The sequence below is a fragment of the Mus musculus genome, chromosome 13 (genome assembly GCF_000001635.26).
Source record: "Mus musculus strain C57BL/6J chromosome 13, GRCm38.p6 C57BL/6J".
In the NCBI taxonomy this organism is placed as follows: Eukaryota; Metazoa; Chordata; class Mammalia; order Rodentia; family Muridae; genus Mus; species Mus musculus.
The window spans coordinates 46,830,068-46,849,855 of NC_000079.6; the positions used below are offsets into that span (position 1 = coordinate 46,830,068).

A 19,788-nucleotide genomic window follows, 5' to 3' on the forward strand; every position below is an offset into this window, starting at 1 on the left:
CTGGGTCTTCTGGAAGAGTAGACAGCGTTCTTAACCACGGAGCCATCTCTTAGCAACTATAACTTCATTTTAACCACTGAGCAATCTCTCAGCTCCTATAAGTTCGTTTTAATGAATTGTCCCTGATAACAAAAAACAATGGCAGCAGTAAGAACATCTTTTCCCGTGCTGTCATGAGTAACTTTCCAAGGCACACATCTGACACATTGAAAGGCTTTGGGAGGCGTCTCCTTTTTAGTACACGAACCAACATCGGAACAGTGACCAATGGCCCAAATATGTAGACAACCTGGCAATTTTAATTTTAAGATCATTTAAAGCCAGGCAGTGGTGGCTCATGCCTTTAATCCCAGTACTTGGAAGGCAGAGGCAGGCAGATTTCTGAGTTTGAGGCCAGCCTGGTCTACAGAGTGAGTTCCAGGACAGCCAGGGCTATACAGAGAAACCCTGTCTCAAAAAAAAAAAAAAATCATTTAAAATGATCTTCCAGGCTGGAGAGATGGCTCAGCTGTTAAGAGCACTGACTGCTTTTCCAGAGGTCCTGAGTTCAATTCCCAGCAACCACATGGTGGCTCACAACCATCTGTAATGGTATCTGGCGCCCTCTTCTGGTGTGTCTGAAGAGAGCGACTGTGTATTCAAATATATAAAATAAATAAATCTTTTTAAAAAGAAAATGAAACGACTCTTCCTAATTTTACACTTTACTTCAAAGCACTCACTCACCCTTTGGGGTCCAAGAGGTCCCGGACCTTCTCGTTATAGATCTCCATATACGATACCTCGACTTTGAAGGTCTGTGACTCATTTTGCTCCAGGGCGATCCTTTGAAACAGAGCACAGCAGAGCCTTGGGATAAGGCCCAGCTGCTCTGCGTGGCCCATCATGGAAAAGGACTTTCCAGAACCTGGAAAAGAGCAAGAGAGGGGCGTGAGGTGAGGTCAGGAGAGAATGCAAGCGGGATGCTTCAGCGGCACAAGATGCTCCTGCTGGACGGCCAAGGACACACAGGACACGTGGGGTGCATTTGGACCTCAAACCCCGAACCCTGAACAACACAGTTACTCTCCACGCTAGAACCCCTCCTGGGTCTATCTCTGTAAGGTTGGGATGGTCCATTGTGTACACATGAGTGTCTAGAGACACAATCACTAAGAATGTACCTCAGGAAAGCAATGGACGTAAAATCCCACCCATCCATTATGTAGTATGGAAAGAGCTGTGCAAGCATATGAATGTGTGCATGTGTGCCTGTGTGTGTGGAGAGCAGAGGCCAGCTTCGGCTGTCACTCCTTTCTACCATCCATATTATTTGAGGCAGGGTCTCTCCGGCCCTGGAGCTTGTGAGGTACATGAGACTGACTGGCTGGTGACCCCCAGGGAGCTGCCTGGCTCTGCCTCCAAAGTATGCCACCACACCAGTTTCTCCATATGGATTCTGGTGACTAAAAAAGTCAAGTCTACATGCCTACACGGCGAGCCTTTTACAAGATAAGCAATTTCGTCAGTTTTACTAGGTGTGGTGGTTTGAATATGCTTGACCTATGGGGTGGCACTATTGGAAGGTGTGGCCTTGCTGGAGTAGGTGTGGTCTTGAAGGACATGTATCACTGTGGGGGTGGGCTCTTAGACCTTTCTCCTAACCAAGTGGGAGCCAGTCTTCTCCTATTTGTCTTTAGAACAAGAGGTAGCCTGCCTGGATGCTGCCATCCTTCTGTCATGATAATAATGGACTGAACCTCTGAACCTGTAAGCCAGCCCCAATTAAATGTTGTCCTTTACAAGAGTTGCCTTGGTCATGGTATCTGTTCACAGCAACGAAACCCTAATGCTGGGACACACATTGCATATACAGTAAAATCCCAGCATCCAGTCATAGCTGGACATACCATATGCTAAATTACCCATATTCTCTTCCTGGGTTCTCACAGCCATGTGACACAGACGGTGGCAGTATTATTAGGAATCATTATTTATTTCTACTCCAAAAGAACAACAGCTCAGAGCCGTAATAGCTGGGCCCCAACTGTATTTTCGATTTGCCTGTTTTGTTCTACCTGTTTCGGTCTAGAATCTATCATCATTTTGGAACCCAAATGATGGTGGGGGGCAGGGGGTGGGGGGGGGCAGGGGAGACTCTAAAAATATTGTATTGATTCTGCCAAAACATTTATACTATGAAGCTGATGATTTCTTTTCCAGTTCAAACACAGGTTAAAACTATAATTTAGGAAAGTGATGCTTAATAGCACGGAACTAGATGTGCTCATTAACACAGAGATTAGGCAATTACCGAACTGATGTATTTTCGAAATGTGGGATAGTTTTGATTGCAAGATGTCAGGAGAATTTTTCTGCATTTCTCAAACTTCCCCAGCCTTTTAAATGTTAGGAAATTATATATATATATATATTTTTATGAAATGGATGTAGCTCATGCTTGTTCCACCAGAGGTCCTGGGTTCAATCCTCAGTACCACAAAGAAACAAACAAAACAAAACAGAGAAGGGACAATTATTTATATAGTCTTCTAATTTAAGCGCTAAGGGTTAAATCCAGGATTTTGCACACGTTAGGCAAGCCCTTTGTCCCCTGAACTACATCCTTTCAAACACTTGTTTCATTTCATCAGCTTCAATAAAAGCAACATCTTACCTGTCTGGCCATATGCAAAAATACAAGCATTGTATCCCTGAAAGGCTTTCTCGAGAATTCCTTCCCCGAGGCACTTGAAAACGACTTCTTGACCTAGAAAACAAAACAAACATTTAAGACTTATTGGTTTCATGTGCATGCGTGGGTAATCACAGAAGCCAGAAGAAGGTGTCAGATTCCCCGGGGCTGAAGTTACATGCAGCTGTGAGCCACCTGATGCAGGTAGTTCTTAAAGCAGAAAGTACCTTAACTGCTGAACCCAAACAGATATTTAAAAATAAAATAAAAAGGGTGATTTGTGTTGAGAGATGTATGTTTTTATAAAAAGAGAGATGTGGTTTTATATTAACGTGTATCAATGTTTAGCTTGCATGTATATGTGTATGTATACAACACATGCAGTTCCCTCAGCCGCCAGAAGAGGGCACTCTATTCCCCCGGAACTTAAGTCACAGACAGTTGTGAGCCACTGTGTGAGTTCTGGGAACTGAACTTGGGTCCTCTGCAAGAGCAGCAAGTGGTCTTAAGAGTTGAGATATGGGAAGCCCTCTACTGGTGTATTAGTAATAACCTCTTAGTCCTCCCCCCCTCAAAATTTACAGTACAGCTATAAATGAGAGTGCAGCAAATGCAGTTTGTGTAGATGGGGCTTGCTTTGCTGCCCCTGTTGCTCTCAACTGTACAACTCCCAGTGAGCCTCCTAACCTAGCCTGCTCAGCAGCTGAAACTCTAGGCAGGGATAACCACACACAACTGGTTTGCACTTTCAGTTTTGTTCCTAAACTACTGCCGAATATTTGGATAAGTTCACGATTCCATACTGCTGCTGCTTTGACATTTCTCGGGGGATTAAAGTTCCTTCTCCATTGTTAGCAGGCTGTACAAAAGCAATGTCAAAGTTGGTTTCCTTTTCTTCTTTAGAAATTGTATCCAAATGTTATTTAATACGAATTGTCTTGTCTCCCATCTGGGTTTAGTTTCCAAGTAGAGAGAACCCTGAGTACATTTTCTTAGGCCCGCTTCCTCCCCGCACTGTCGACTGCTGGGAAACTGCTCATTGGTGGTGGTGGAGGAGGTGACAATGGCTAATGCTGACTGTCAGTCAGTGTGACAGGCTCTAGAATCTCCTAGGCAGCAAACATCTGGGCATGCCTTTGAGGGATGATCTGGATTAAGTTATCTATAGGGAAGACTCTGCATGTGGGCAGGGACACTCCATGGGCTGGCATCCGTCCTGGACTGAATCAAAAAGAGAAAATGAGCTAAGCAGAACCGCTCATCGCTCTCTCCTTCCTGACTGCCCACACAGTATGGTCAGGGGCCTCTTGCTCCCTGCTATGCTTGCCCTGTCCTCCGGAATTGTGAGCCAAAAGGACCCCTTCCTTCCTCGACCTGCTTTGGCCAGGGTACTTGATCAGGACAATAGAAAAAGTAACCAAGATGTTGCCATTCACCAGTTCACAGATCCACCTCATCTGTGCTCCTGCAGGAGGACAAAGGCAACTTCTCTTTCACTAACCCTAGCCAATCTCAGCTCCTGCGGCTTCTACCATGACCTACACTATCATGGAGTGGGACAGAATAATTATGACATGTTTAATAAACATTCAAGGTGGCATGCGCTTTCTTCACATTGATTATCAGACAATGAAGAGAATTACATTATACTTCCTTCCCCCTGGTTACTAGAACATTCGCTCCCACAGCATCTGCAGGCACTACTGGCTTATATACTATTTCCAGCTCTGGAATGAGTGCACCCGGATGTCAGAGATGGCAATCTCATTATCTTTGTAATCCCAGTGCCTAGTATAAAGTGCTTAATAAATATCTGTTGAAAGATGGGAGTCAGTTTAATTGCTTCATCCTCCATATATTTGCACATTCAAACATAACCAACTGCGAGCTATTGGTGGCGTGTTTCTCTCTGACGGGAGGCTGGATGGGGTTTCAGCATTGCCTTGCAGTGCGTCCAAACTTCAGAGTAAGACGCTTCAAAACCTGTCACAAGAGACTAGAACTGACACTTCAATCACGGGGCTGCCAAAAAGTGAGATTCTGGCAACGTCAAATATTGTTGAGCTGTAGAAGTAGGCGTCGCTTATAAACCTCTGCTGAGAGAATCATCACAAGAGGCCATTTGAAAGGAAACCCGAGACTGGAGTGAGCTCAGAGGTTAAGAGCGCTGACTGCTCTTCTAGAGGACCCTGGTTTGATTCCCAGCAACCCCAGAGCAGATCACAACTGGAACTCCAGTCCCAGGGGATTCACTGCCCTCTTCTGGCCTCCTTGGGTACTGAATGCAAGCGCTGCACAGACACACATGCTGGCAAAACACTCATACAGATAAAACAAAATGAAAGGAAGCCGGACGGGAAGGGGGTAAGACTCCATTCTGAGCCACTGTGCGCGCATATCTGAGCTGCTCTCCTCACATGACCTCGTCAAAGATGTTTTGGCAGCACTGTTTAACATGCTAGAACCTGCAGCCAAGTTAAGTACCCAGCAATAGCATGAGATTGTATGCCTTAAATGTAAGCGTTCCAGAATGAAAAAGCATATACTTTAAAAATAAAAAATAAAGTACTTACACGTGTCAACAATTGTAACAAGAAACATTATTGAAGAGGGGAAAGCCATGCCACAGTAACTATGTAAAGACTTAGACATTATAATGCACGAGTCACCCACACAGAGAGAAGGGGGCGGGTTAAAGTTTGCAAAATGAATCGAAAAAAAAAAAAATCCAAATTTACATCGCCTTTCCTCTCCCTTTCTAACACCTACCATCCAGTACAGCGCTTCCTCCTGACACGTTGGTAGCACCCACAGATTTTAAAAGCAAACAGAATTTTAACAGCCTTGTCTAAACACACAGTGCGTTGTGAGGTGTGTGTGCACACAGCCACCAACAGCATGGCTTGTCCGCGTCACTGTCTCTGACACACATACTTGAAATACCGCTCTTAAGTCGCAGTCTGCTACAAGGCTCTTGATCTCCCCCCATAAGAATATCAGTATTTTCTCCTGTTTTGAAGGGGCCTTCCTTACTCTCTAAGCACTCTGGGCTCCGATTCAAAAGACAGGCCAGGCCTTAGTCTTGAGTCAAGCCTTGGCCTAGGCAGGATGCAGAGTAAGCTCAGCTGTGCTCAGGCTTGGTAGAACTGCCCGTGGTCCAGACTCAAGCCCACTCTAACGCTGTATCAGCCCAAGCAGATGACCATAGCAATCCCGTTTGCTCTTCCACACTGGTCAAACACTCCCTAGGAAGGAGCAGGGACAGGTGGGACAGGACTTCTAGCTACTGGACCATAATCCACAACTTCAATTCTGCAGACTTGGGGAACAAAACCAAGAATACTGGGTTGGTTTGCATTCATCAACTTGATTGGCTTTAGACTCACCATGGAAACCCACCTCAGGGTGTGCCTGTGAGGGTATTTCCAGAAAAATGTAACTGAGGAGGGAAGGACTCACCTCGAGTGTACCAGGTAGCAGCATCTCCTGGGCAGAGTAAAAAGAAGCAAGCAAGCTCTGCATAGCACTCACCTCTCTCTGCTTCCTGACTTCTAACATCATGTGACCAGTGCCCCCCTACGTCCTGTCACCATGCCTTTCCCACCATGATGGATGTAGCCCCCTAAACTGCAAGCCAAATAAACGCTTTTCCCCACTAGGGGCTTTCTGTCAGGCATTTGGTCACACAACAAGCAAAGTAGCTGATGTAAGTGTGAGGGCTTGGACTTGTCCCCCAGCGTTCACTGGCTGGAAACTGGACCCCCGGAGCAGGAGTATCAAGAGGTGGTAGGGCCCTTTAAGAAAACACTAGGTAGGTCACAAGGGTTCTATCTTCATGAATGGGGAAATGTGGTGATCACAGGGGTGAGTTTGTATCACAGGAGTGAGCTTGTGCTGAGGCCCAGGATGGCCCTTGTCCCGCTCTCAAGCCAGGAACTAGTCTGCCTGTATTTATGCCAAGAAGGAAGAGATGGCTTCCCTATCCAGTTGGTGTCTTTATCTGTAGTCACACTTTATAGATTTCTATTCTAACTTTAGATACACAGGTATGGCAGGTGACCTATAAATATGATGACAGGTGACTGGGGTCAGAAAGACTGTCATCTGCCAAGACCTCGTCGCTGGTGAATATAGCCAGTCAGGAGCTCAGGCCTCGGACACTGGTGATCAATCAGCCGCTCTTGCTCTTGGTCTCCATGGTGAGCTTAAACTCTCAGAGCCTATCTGGAGCTTCGTTTGTGTGTTTCCTTGTTTATCTCTCATTCTGGCTTCAACTATTAGACTATGATGTCAAGGCCCATTGCAGCTCTACAGAGCATAAGGCATGCGTCACACATTCGTGTTTGATGACAGAATATAACCCGAGCTTGTCACATTTACACTTACCTATTGTGTGGATGTGTGGCTGTGTGGATGCATGTGTGGATGTGTGGATGCATGTGTGGATGTGTGGCTGTGTGGATGCATGTGTGGATGTGTGGGTGCATGTGTGGATGTGTGGATGCATGTGTGGATGTGTGGATGCATGTGTGGATGCATGTGTGGATGTGTGGCTGTGTGGATGCATGTGTGGATGTGTGGATGCATGTGTGGATGTGTGGATGCATGTGTGGATGTGTGGATGTGTGGATGCATGTGTGGAAGTCAGAGGAGGAGACAATTCTCGCACCTTTTCATTCTGTGAGGTTTGGGACTTGAACTCAGGTCATCAGACTTGGCAGCAATCACCTTTACCTGCTGAGCCATGCCATCAGCCCCGTGGCTTTTCATATTTAATAAAGTTTCATTCATAAGTGGGATATGAGAGAAATTTGGAAAGCAAACAAATGTGTGCGCGTGTGTTTATAAGTGTTTATACACATAAATGCATAAAGCGAATGTTTTCGTGTATTTCTGGAAAGAAAATTTTTTTCTCCCTTCCATCTGCAAGTAACGATACTAAGATGCAACTAGGAAAACAGTAAAATAGAAAGAATTACTGTGAAGCTTATGTGTTTTCAGAAATCTACAGCTAGGTTCCTTGAGAGACCGGAATACATTTTATTATAACTTCACATCCCAGAGAGAACTTATTCTTTTTAAGACAAAAATAATGAGTATTTCCTTCATCTATGTGAACATTTTTTTTAAAAACCTCTTATTTAATATATATTTTCAACTATCGTGTGTGTGTGTGTGTACATATGAGTGTGTGAGTATGTATGTGTATGCATGTGCATGCATGCAGGTAGGTAAACTTTCAGGAGTCAGCCCTCGTCCTCTACCCCGTGGGGCAGGAGATCAGACTCAGTTTCCCAGACTTGGCAGCAAGCACCTTTACTCACTGAGCCATCTCAGCGGCCCCTATGTGAACACCAAGCTGGCCATCTTAGGATTCTGATATAGGCATCCCAGCCCCACCCTGCAGACATCTCCGTTCGCTTTCATTTCCCAGGATTTACAGTTTCCTACACTTTCCTGCTGACCGCCATTGCAGGGATTCCCCAAATTAAACACGAGGCCTTCTCTCTGACACCCGTCACTGCTGCTCATTATCCTGACTAGGCCAGGTCAAGAAGGAAGAAGACCCCATTTTTAAAAGACTTATTTATTTATATGAGTACAATGTAGCTGTCTTCAGACACACCAGAAGAGGGCATCGGATCCCACTACAGATGGTTGTGAGCCACCATGTGCTTGTTGGGATTTGAACTCAGGACCTCTGGAAGAGCAGCCAGTGCTCTTAACTCCTGAGCCATCTCTCCAGCCCCAGCTCACTTACTCTTAACGTTAAGTAAATAGGCTGTCTGAGTTCTGAGTCACTTTATAAGCTGGCTGGTACACCCCCCTCCCTTGCTTCTTTCCTGAATGCATGCTAAAAACATCAACTGTTGGTCCATCATACATGTTATCATATATGCTAAAGACATTAACTGTTGGCCTATCACACATGTTCCAAGTATTTTTCCCAACTCTGTCATGCAACAGTTTTGTTATTTCATATTCAGATATTAAAGAGCATAGCTAGATGGCAGCAGTGAGCAAGTTCAGCAATAGCCCAGCAGGTAACAGCACTTCCCATCTGATGACCCCACTTTGTCCCCTGTGACCTACATGGTGGGAAGAAAGAACCGATTCACATATATATGCAACGTAATTATATATATATATATATATATATATATATTTTTTTTTTAGCCAGGTAACCCTGGCATGGTGGGAAGAAAGAACCAATTCACATATATATACAACATAAATATATATATATATATATATTTTTTTTAAAGCCAGGTAACCCTGGCTGTTGTGGCAAGCTGGCCTCGAACTCATAGATCCACCTGCCTGCCTCTGCCTCCTGAGTGCTGGGGTTAAAGGCGTGTGCCACCACTGCCCAGCCCTAAAAGCAAAACTTGTAATACTCAAATCCTTTCTCTTTCCTTTACAGTTTTTGCTCACAGTTTTCACACACAGTTTTCACACGGGAGTTTGCTCACATTTTCGTTTAGTTGTGAGTCCTGCCTCTCCCTGGTGGAGGGGCTCTGGGAAGGCCTCATGTCTTAAAGTGGCAAATGCTGAGCGCTCTTTCACTTGACTGATGACCAGGATATCAGGCTGGTCACAGAGGCACCAGCCACTGTGCCTAGCTAGCGAAGAGCCTGAGATGGTTTTTAGTCATTATCTACAATGAGTATCATCTTGTCATTAGTTTGGTGCAAAAAAGGAAGTCACCAGCTAGTCACCGTTCCTTCTGTCTTGCCAGAGCTCTGTACAGCTTCCTAGTTTTAAAGATGACAGTAAAAAGGATGAGACAGTGGACAGCAGTCCTCAGAAAGGAATCATTGTTGCCTGTTTTTTTTTTTTTTCATAGCTTTCTTTGTGGTCTCACTGATAAATGTAAGGAGGGAGTGTTTCTCACATTAGAGAGAGAGAGGGAGCATGCTAGGATCCAGGATAGGCAAACTAGTCCCCAATCGTTTGCAACATTAGGATAGAACGTTGCAGTGGGAAAGAACACGCTATAATGAACAGCAGCAGTAAAAAAGCCAATGGGACCAATTCTATGGACTTCTCATTATTTCCCCACCCTGACGCTGTGTGAATGCATGAGCCCTGGGCTGCAGTTATGCTCAACCAATTCTTTTGTTCAGTCACCATCAGGGAATCACTATTACAGGAAGAATAGCTGTGAACGTAGTCAAGATCCCAACGGTTAACCAAATCTTCACAGTGTACCATGTATCCGTGGAGCAGACTCTGCCCTCATCAACAACAGTCTCTGCAGGCAGCGCAGGGATGGCTTCGCTTCTTTGCTCTGTCTTAGAACACTGGACATCCCAAAGACCCACACAAAGACCCATGGTTGACCCAGATGAATGAAGGTCTTTCTTTCCCCCTCTGTAGTACTGGGGGCTAAACGTAGGGTCCTACATGCTAGGTAAGTGTTCAACCACTGAGTTCCATTCCCAGCTGCGAGGGTTTTTCATTAAAAAAAACCTTCTGTCGTGTTCATGTCCGTATTTTTAAAAAAACCTTTCTCAGCCTAGGAAAGAATGACTTAGCCGCTGCTTCTGAACCCTGGCTCACACACACACACACACACACACACACACACACACACACACACACACACACACAAAAGGCAGCTGTTTATGCTGCATGGTGGGAACTAGGGAATTCAAACACTGCCTGGGCAGATCTCATAAAAGATGCAATATTCCCACCCTGAATGCTTCCCAATTACAGTTTACAGTTTACACGCAAGCAGAATGGAGTGCTGTTTGTCTAGGCAAAGGCCTACAGGGAGGTTCAGAAGTCCTGTGGGAAACAGGAGGATCTATGGGTATTTGTTCTCAACCCAGACAGACAGAGCAAAGCTACAAGACTGCCCAACCCAAGAGGCCCGTGGCTTCCTGGCAGAACCCGTGTCAGGGAGGCATCTTTGGAGACCGCCCTGAGCTTCACACACCCGCTGCAGTGAACCCACAGGGCATGCCGCATCTGACCTCACTGTTAATAAGCATGGCCAAGACGCCCTTTTCCTTCAGGGTTTATAATCGCATCTCTGATGACCATGTAGACAAGTTATAAAACCCGGGCATGCCCAGTGAGACATGCAACACGACGTCAGAGCAGTAACAGGAGCTCCTGTGTGGGACCTCTGCAAGCTGAGTCACCCAACACTGAGTCACGGATGATACGGATCTTTGAAAAACCAACACCGCCAGGTCTCCCTACGTGGGCGTCACCTGACCCCTTGGGAACAGCAGTAACGGCCTCCCAGCCACCATGCTAGGTCTTTACAATTCAGGGTCTTGACAGCAATGCACTAAAAGGAGTCAACTTGGAACAAGGGAAAAGACAACTAAGTCCTGTGTCCAACATCTACCTACGGAACAGACAGGATGGACCGGGGCCTAGGAAGTAGGATAATGAAGAAAGAGGGTATGGTCCAAGTTGTTTATAATCCACATTTAAAAAAAGCACCACCATGGACACAGCAGAGTGGATAGAACTCTTCAGCAGGGTGCGGCACAGTATAGACTTCCACGAACAGAATATACTTCTACGTGGGAGAGTATAGGATCTAAGATTGGAACGATGTTATAGCTTAGGTCTTTAATGTCTCCAAAGTCCCACAAGTTAAAGATTGCTGTCCAGGGTAGTACTAGTGGGAAATAGTGGAGTTTTTAGATGGTAAGAACCTAAGTGTGTAGAGAAATCCTTGGATTATTGGGGGTACGCATGAAGAAGACTTAGAACCCCAGTTTTCCCTTCTTTACTTCTTGACCTTGAGGTTAAAGGTTTTAATCTACCTTGCAGCCAGTCATTATACCCTGTCTTTTATCTCAGTACCAAAGCAATGGGGCCAATCAGCCATGAACTGAGGCCTCCAAAGCTTTTCTCTCTATGTAAGGTTTGATCTCAGGTTCCCTATAGCTACGGAAGCTAACCAATACAAACCCAACCCGAGATCAAATTGATCTCTTAAGCCCCTTCTTTTCTTCATCTCTTTTCCCTCTAGAGTTGGGCTGGCAGGAGCTTGGCTGTGCATTTGTGAGCTGCAACTCCTAGCCCTGCTTCTTTATGAAGGTGCTTTCTCCTCTACACAGGGCTGACAGCCACAGTAATTTTGATGACTCTGAACTTGGCAGGGGCTCAGATCCAAATCTGAGCACCTGGATAGTACAAGAATGGACAGGTCTCGCTTGCATACCTCAAAGGGAGAAGAAGGCCTTATTTGAATGAGGTTTAAGCAAATTCCTTCCTCAAAGGCCTTTGGCGTGGGGAGTGCAGCTCACAAAATTTCTCACATCCAGAGACTTCAGGCCATATTTAAGTTGAATGAAACCAAACTCTAGTTCAGATAAAGGAACAAAGACGTTAAGCCTACACCTGGAGGTGCAAATTTTAATTTTTCAATCAACTTCAGAAGTTTACTGTGAAGGGACCTGGTAAAGAGAACTTGAGAAACTGGGCCACGAAGTGAAAGCAAGCCTCAGGCCACTTTCCACTGTGGCATCCAAGTGCTATCAGAATGGCCGTTCAGGGAAGTGTTACTTGTACCATGGTAGGGAGTGTCTTACCCAGACAACATTTCCAACCCAGGGACACTGCTAGGGCTGGCATGAGCTGGCCGTTTCTGTTGTTGTTATTTCTAGATGAAGTGGCTGACTCACAGGGAAGAGAGCCAAGGAGCAAAGAAAGCAAGATCGACTGGGGAGCCTGTCTCCACACGAATGGCTGCTGACAAAGAAGCGTCCCTCAGCTCTGACAGCATTTGACAATGATTCTCTCCAGTAAGGTAGCCGGCTCAAGCTTCTGTCCCTTCGAGAGCTCCTGGCTGTGGTGGTCTTGGGGAAATGTGTAAATAGTGCTCAGCCGAGCACCTGGGCTCAGGAGTTTGGACAGCATCTGTCTGGAGAGAAGATTCAGGTACTAACACTCCCAGCTCAGTCCCACACCACGGCTTCTTAACAGAACCACTCTAGGGCTCAGGGAGACGAGACATGTCCAGGACAGGAGTCGAATCCATACGTCATCGATAGAATGTATCCCTGTTTTTATGTCATCGATAGAATGTATCCCTGTTTTTATGTCATCGATAGAATGTATCCCTGTTTTTACGTCATCGACAGAATGTATCCCTGTTTTTATGTCATCGATAGAATGTATCCCTGTTTTTACGTCATCCATAGAATGTATCCCTGTTTTTGTTTCCATTCACATTGGTCATTGCTTTTACCTATAAAAGGTAGCAGGACCTTCCCAAACCTCTATTTTTCTTCTCTGTGAAATGTGGACAACAGTATTTCCTATCTGACTCTACCTTCTGGTCATTCTATCTGCCCCCACATACACACATGCAAAAGGCTCAACACCATGCCGGGAAGGAATGTGGTATGTGGACTGTATTTTATACTGTGGTGACAGTTATCTGCCCCTCTGAACACAGCTATGTCAAACTGTTTCTGGGTCAGAAAAAGGAAACATGAAAAAGTTGGGGTGAGGAAGGATTTAAAAGGATATCTGGAGGCAGGGCTGTGCGTGTCTGTGCACACAGCACCCTGGGTCCCAGCTCCAGTGCAGATGAACCCTGTCATGGTGGTGTACGACTAGAACCCAGCACTTGGGAGGTGGAAGCAAGGTGGTTAGAAGTTTAAAGTCACCCTCAGCTTCAAACACAGCAAGTCGGAAGTCAGCCTGGGATATACGAGACCCTGTCCCCAAATTGAAAAGGGGCCTGGGGGTAGGGTAGAGAAAAAGACACATTATATAATAAATATATGCTATAAATGTAAATAAACATATATGTCTACTTTAAAGTTCATAACTTGCTCATTCATATTTTGGGCATCTTTACCAATTGAATTCTCCTGAACTGAACTGCTCACTCGTGTCCAGCTCTTGAGATTCACAGATATCAATAACCTTTATTGATATAAGCCTGATCCCCAAATCTTCTACCAGTTGAGGTATGATCTATAAAGAGTCAGTCGTACTGGGTTCCAAGTTGGTTTATATCAAATGGATGTCTTTGTGATTATATACTTTAATTAAACAAATGAGTTTCTGGGTCATTGAGATGGCTCAGCAGATAAAGGGGCTTGCTGCCAAAGCCAGACAACCTGAGTCCCACTTAACGGAAGGAGAGATCTGACTCCAGCAAGCTGTTCTCTGATGTGTGTGTGTGTGTGTGTGTGTGTGTGTCCCCTTTCTCCCCTCTCCCCCTCTCCTCCTCTTTATTTTTAATAAAAAATTCTTTAATAAGAAGAATTGTTGATCTTAAGGACTTAGGACGCTCAGGATCTTGATGAAGCAGATTCTCTAGAATGGTCACACGTGTGAGACAATTGATAAAACGCCGTAAAGGAAAACGAAATCAGACCTGGAAGGGGCTTATGCTGTGTTTCTTTGGTTAGCGGCTTTCAAAACAGCAGGCACTGTGTACAACACAGGCTGACCCTAATGATGTCTGAGCAGCCAACATCAGTGTTCCTGCTGACGACATGAAGAACTGCTGCAGCTTTCCGGAATGGCTAATAACTGTCAGCTACTTCCGGGATGCACAGAACTTGCTAAGAGTCTCAATTCATCCTCAAGTTCCTGATAATGAAGGACTGTTATGATTGCCTACCGTTTGGGTCCAAGAAAGCCAACCCCAAGAGCCTGGGCCTTTTTTCTCCAGGTAGTTACTAAGAGTTCACTTCAACCATCAAATGCTTACGCCTAAATGCATTAGGCCCTATTGATATTATGCCATTCTGCCCGCAATTTGGTTCTAATTTGGCAACCGATAGCTCTTAGAATGTTAGTTTTGGTGCACACTGGCTCTATCGTCTCAATTCCCTTAAGCAACGAGAAATTGATCATTTCCACCTCTGACCACATAACCTCCCCAGATGGGAACAGAATCAAACACGGCCATCCGGCTCTGGCCTGCAGCTCAGCCCTCAGCCTGGAGGTGCTCCTGTATCCTCACACAGTGTGAAACACATGAGGAGATCAGGAGTCAGCAGTAAATCTTCTCTCCCAGGTTGTGGGGTACCCACAAATGCCCAAGAACACATGGTTTCAGTAAATTTGAGCAAAACACCATATGGCAAGAAAGATTACATAATTTCTAGGACAATGTTCAGAATCTCCATGCTAAGGAAAATTACTTACACGAACCCCCATGTATGCCACCACCCGACTGCTACTCTTTCTTTCTTTTAAAAAAATACTTGTTTTTATTTTTATTTATGTATTATGTGTTTGTATATGCCACGTGTGAAAGAGGCTGAGGAGATATCAGAACCCCTGGAACTGGAGTCACTGGAGGGCGTGAGCCACCCATGCGGCTGCCAGGAACCAAACGCCGGTCCTCTGGAAGGACAGCAGGTGTTCTTAACCACCGAGCCATCCCTCCAGCCCTCAGACTGCTTTTTCTATCTGCAGTAAGATTCAAAGATAAACAGGCAGGAAATAGACAGCAAAGCTCTTGGAAACCACTTACCCACCGGCAGGGCTCATTTTAGGAAATGAGATTTTTTAATATATTGATTCCCTATCAAGAAGGTCTTAATTACCATTAGCACGATGTAATCCTTTACTGACATGGCTCAGGTTTATCACTATGGACTCTAATTCAGCCACTTTCTAATCTTGTAATGAGAGCTACATGTGGCTGCGTGCTGAGGTTGGGGGAAGAGGTGAGTTTACACAGAGGGGGCAGGTTTGAGGTCTAACTCTGCAGTCTAGTAACTTGTCTGCCTTCTCCCCTCCCCTCCCCCTCCCCAATTATTCCTACCACAAAGACTTTTGCTTCAGACTCAAAACTACCTGTCAGACATTACAATACCAACATACCAAGAGGGTAAGAGGAGGAAGAGATACTTCAAGTGCACAGTGCTCCAAAGCACACTTCACTTCCATGCAACGCTAACGGCCGAACAAGCCAGCCTTTGATTCGCCAAAGAAGCCGGGACAGCCACAGCTGTGCCTGTCCGCACAAAATGGATGATTCGGCTTTATGGGAGACGTGGCTGCAATCCTTTACCTCATCCTGTCCACAGATGAGGAAAAAGGTTATCTTTATCTCACCAAAGCCTGGCAGCTTGTGGCAAAACCAGGTGCCGTAAATCCCAGCCTGGTTGGTTTGTTTGTCAACGGACTGATGCTACCCATGGCCCTGACACAGTGAGACAATGAGACATTTGAGGACACATTTTATGGGATTCTGTGACACATACACCAACAGTGCAAAGGTGGGGGTCGAGAATCAGAACCCCATTGTCTGATGCAAGCACTCACATTCTTTCAGCCCAAGCCTTGAGGTGTCCTTCTCGATTCCAGAGAACTCAAGAGTTTCAGGTCAAAAAGCCAGAGAGGGTAGAGTATCTCGTGATAGTTTCTAACAAACAGCAAGACTCAATTGAGGATTTAATGTTCAGACCCAGCCCATGACGCGGTGAGGGATCTGGCATCCTTGGCTTGCCCAGCCCATGCATCTAACAACCCCCGCTCGACCTGCCAGACCCCAGTTTTGAGAGCTGCTTTGAGAGCCTGGACTCAGGCTCAATGAGGCCATTCTTCATGGAGCCTGACAAATAGGTTGGTTTCAGGAACTCTGTCCTTCTCTCTCCCCATTCCCCTTACTTCTCACCAGAGAATGAATGCTTCCACCTTAACGTCTCTAGTCACAGCCAAGAACTGCTGTTCCTTTTAATCAAGGAAAACAGAAGTCAAATTAGTGCTGAAACCAAACATATCTCACCTACAAGCAATGCGTTTCCTATGCAGATTCTCGATCATAGTCGAACACCCGAGAGAACAGGGACCATGAATTTTATATTTTGCTAAGAGTGTTATAATATGTGTGTAATAATGACCATATCTACAGAATAAGAAAAGTTCTACCTTTCCCCTCAGTACTGTAAAGATGTATGTTTCCATGAATCAAGAGACCTTATTTCAAGGTTAATTGAAACTTATTTGAATGGTTCACTCAGCCAAAAATTGTGCCAATGTTAGATTACCCGTACATTAAAAAAAATCATTTTAATCTATTTATAATTCTGATCACAGTGTTCCTCAGATCCTAAATCCCACAGACCTCTTATCATCTGGATCCAATGAAGTTGTACTTGGCTGAGAAGAAAGTCTTCGGGCCTGCATGCTACACTGCAAGAGACTACCGTGGTGTCCTGCAGGCAGCGATGGAAGACATGTGCAGAGGGATACAGGAATAAAACCATCTCTGCTACACTGTCTCAAGCATCCCCTGCCATCAGCTTACATTTTTCACCTCACTGATCTCTACTTCTTAGCCTGGCTTTGAGGATTTCCTGCCATCACAGCCTCGCTTCCATCTCTGCTCAGGCCCCTGCTAGCACCATGCCCAGTCCCTCCTTACAAGAAGCTCAAATGGAGTACCACTTTATGGGTACCTTCCTCCAGTCAGCATTGCAGTCCCTTAGTGACCCTAAAGGACACCCAATGGCGTCAGAGTTCCACAGGAGCTGCCTCTCAAATTTTATAGGAAGCGTGATGAAGCTCAGAGAAAGTAAACACATCTCCCAAAGAGCCAAAGCAGGGCTCTGGGATTTTTAACCCAGACCTGACATCAAGGCCCACAGATTTCCCTTGATTCCATGACACTTCATGTCTGGGTACCTCTGATATTCCTCTTACATGCTTAACTTAATTGTTTTTAATTAACAAGTAAGACTGGTATTTGTGTGTTACGTACACATTTTAATATATGAATGCACTCTGGAGTGACTGAGTCAGGTGACTGAACATACACACCTAACCTCAATATTTACCATTTTCCCCTTTTGGACTTACTTTAGATGCTCGCTTTCAGCGCCATGTCTATATCTCCCTTAGCACAGTAGCCAGGCCATGCTTTTGTAACTCAGAGTTCTATAGTACTTAAACCTTGTAAAGTTTAAGAGAGCATCCCTGAGGCCAGTGACATCCTTAAGAAGCAGACAACTAGGGCTGGAGAGATGGCTCAGTGGGTAAGAGCACCCGACTGCTCTTCCGGAAGGTCCAGAGTTCAAATCCCAGCAACCACATGGTGGCTCACAACCACCCGTAATGAGATCTGATGCCCTCTGAAGACAGCTACAGTGTACTTACATATAATAAATAAATAAATAAATAAATAAATCTTTAAAAAAAAAAAAAAAAAAAAAAAGAAGCAGACAACTAAAGACCTAATGGGGTTTGGAATTTTGGTGGTATGGGGTATTGGGTATGGGGCAGGGGTGGGGAGGTGGGCAGTCAGAGTCTTGCTACTTAGCACTGCCTGGCCAAACAAACACTGGCTATGTAGCTCAGCCTCAAACTGGCCTTGAACTCAAGGCAATCCTCTTGCCTCAGCCCCCTTAGTGCCAGAACCACAGGTGTGCATGCACCCTTACCCACAACCCTCTGTTGGGGTTGTTAAACCCAGTCTAAGGCTGCTTAGCAAGGAAATGGTGGAGCCAGCTCACCGACTTTGCAAACCCACCTGCTAGAGAGTGGGTGTGAGACACACCACAGGGAAACTCCGGGATAATTAGAGAAAACAGACACAGCGGGAAAGGCCGGAAGCCCAGAGGGAACAGCCAACTTACCAGCATATTTTGTTGTGTTCGATTCATCCATGGACCAAAAGCAATAATCAAAGGCAAACACCTGAATGGAAGAACAAAATATAAAGCTTAAGAATGCGCTCCAGAGAGGTGAATCGGGTGGGGGGGGGGGGGGGGGGCGGGGGGCGGGACACACGGGCAGGGGTCCTGCTCAGGGAGGATGAGGGTAGGCTCACTATCGTCTGATAGGGAAAACTGGAGTTGTTTTGGGGGCAACTGTCCTACAGTAGTGAACTCATAAAAACTCCTGTTTATCTGGAATTCTAACAGGCAGACATAAGAACCAGATGGTTTATTGAAAACTATACTTAATAAGAATCCCCCCCACCCCACCCCACCCCACCCCACAGGTCTAGTGGTGTGCACTGAAACCTTTAGGTTTTCTCTCCCACACCTTCTCGAGCAACGTTAGACGGGTCTATTTTCACACCAGCCCCTTCTCCTAGCCATCCACCATGCTATCATCTCTTGACAGAGGCCACTTCCCTTCACACTCTGGGATTCCCTTCTTCCTCACTGTTTCAACACACAACCCCTGGCTGAGTATCTCAGGCTGACAACTCAGGCACTAAACCCTCCTCCACACAGCTCCAGAATGCCGACCAGACAAGAACTCCTACCTAGCCACGCTCTTTTCACACAAGTGCCAACTCCCTGTGCTCAAGCCATTGGTCAAACGCACAGAAAAACACTCCCCAGAGCGTGTCCCAGGGAACAGGAGTTCCACGAGATGGCTCATGGGGGACAATAACATCACACTGAAAACTGCACACACTGACTGCCCGGCTTCGGGTTCCCCGGGGTGAAAGCTTTGGGAAGTCCTCCAGTAAACAGCCATCTATATGCCTGGCCTTCTCAACTTTTGTCATTCATTTTTGGAGGATACTTATGGATGAGTAACGTTAGCCTGCAAGTGTGAGCCTCTTGGGGCAGTGCCAATGGCTCTGTGGCCTCTGTTTGGAGCTGCACACGGAGGCTTTCTTTCCACCCACACAGGAGTCCTCCACTGCCTCAACACTTGAAGGGACAAGCTCTGAGCCTGAAACTCAGCCTGGCAGGACACCCTGGACACCACAAGCCCCTTACCAACTACTTCCCTTGCTCCCCCGGCCACAGTGGAGTGGGTCCTTTTGGAGTGACTAGGCATACACAACTCCATTTTGCTTTTCATGTCCACCCTTCAAGATGCTTCTTATTGAAGGCCTGGGCCAATGTGGTTGAATACAACCCAAGGACTCTCCCCTTTCTCTGTTATCTCATCACAGTACTTAATTGTTCTCTCTGCTTTCATTCTACTTTTTTCTGTGGTCTACTCATCATGACATAGGAATGCCCATCCTTTTGATATAGTGACCTCAACAAATGTGTTGGGTTGAATTCATAGCTACCCTGGTCGGCATAAGCCTGCGGGCTGCAGGTTGGACATAGCTGGATGATCTATGAATGCCTTATTTCCACTTGTATCCTAAGTTCCCCGAAGGCAGGAACCATATTTAATTCATCTTTGAAACC

The 19,788-nt window shown here is 45.7% G+C and overlaps 1 protein-coding gene across 9 annotated transcripts in view; it reads right to left on the reverse strand.

Annotated features, from left to right (window-relative positions):
• The window catches only part of Kif13a (kinesin family member 13A), a 180,831-nt gene that overhangs the window by 80,981 nt on the left and 80,062 nt on the right, over nucleotides 1-19,788 (reverse strand). For all 9 annotated transcript variants that reach the window (XM_011244376.3, XM_006516864.4, XM_011244374.3 and 6 more), the window contains 3 exons: nucleotides 18,259-18,319; nucleotides 2,657-2,749; nucleotides 727-907 (listed from right to left, as the gene is read on the reverse strand). In XM_011244376.3, the coding sequence (XP_011242678.1) occupies nucleotides 727-907; nucleotides 2,657-2,749; nucleotides 18,259-18,319 (335 nt within the window). The remainder of the gene's footprint in view (nucleotides 1-726; nucleotides 908-2,656; nucleotides 2,750-18,258; nucleotides 18,320-19,788) is intronic.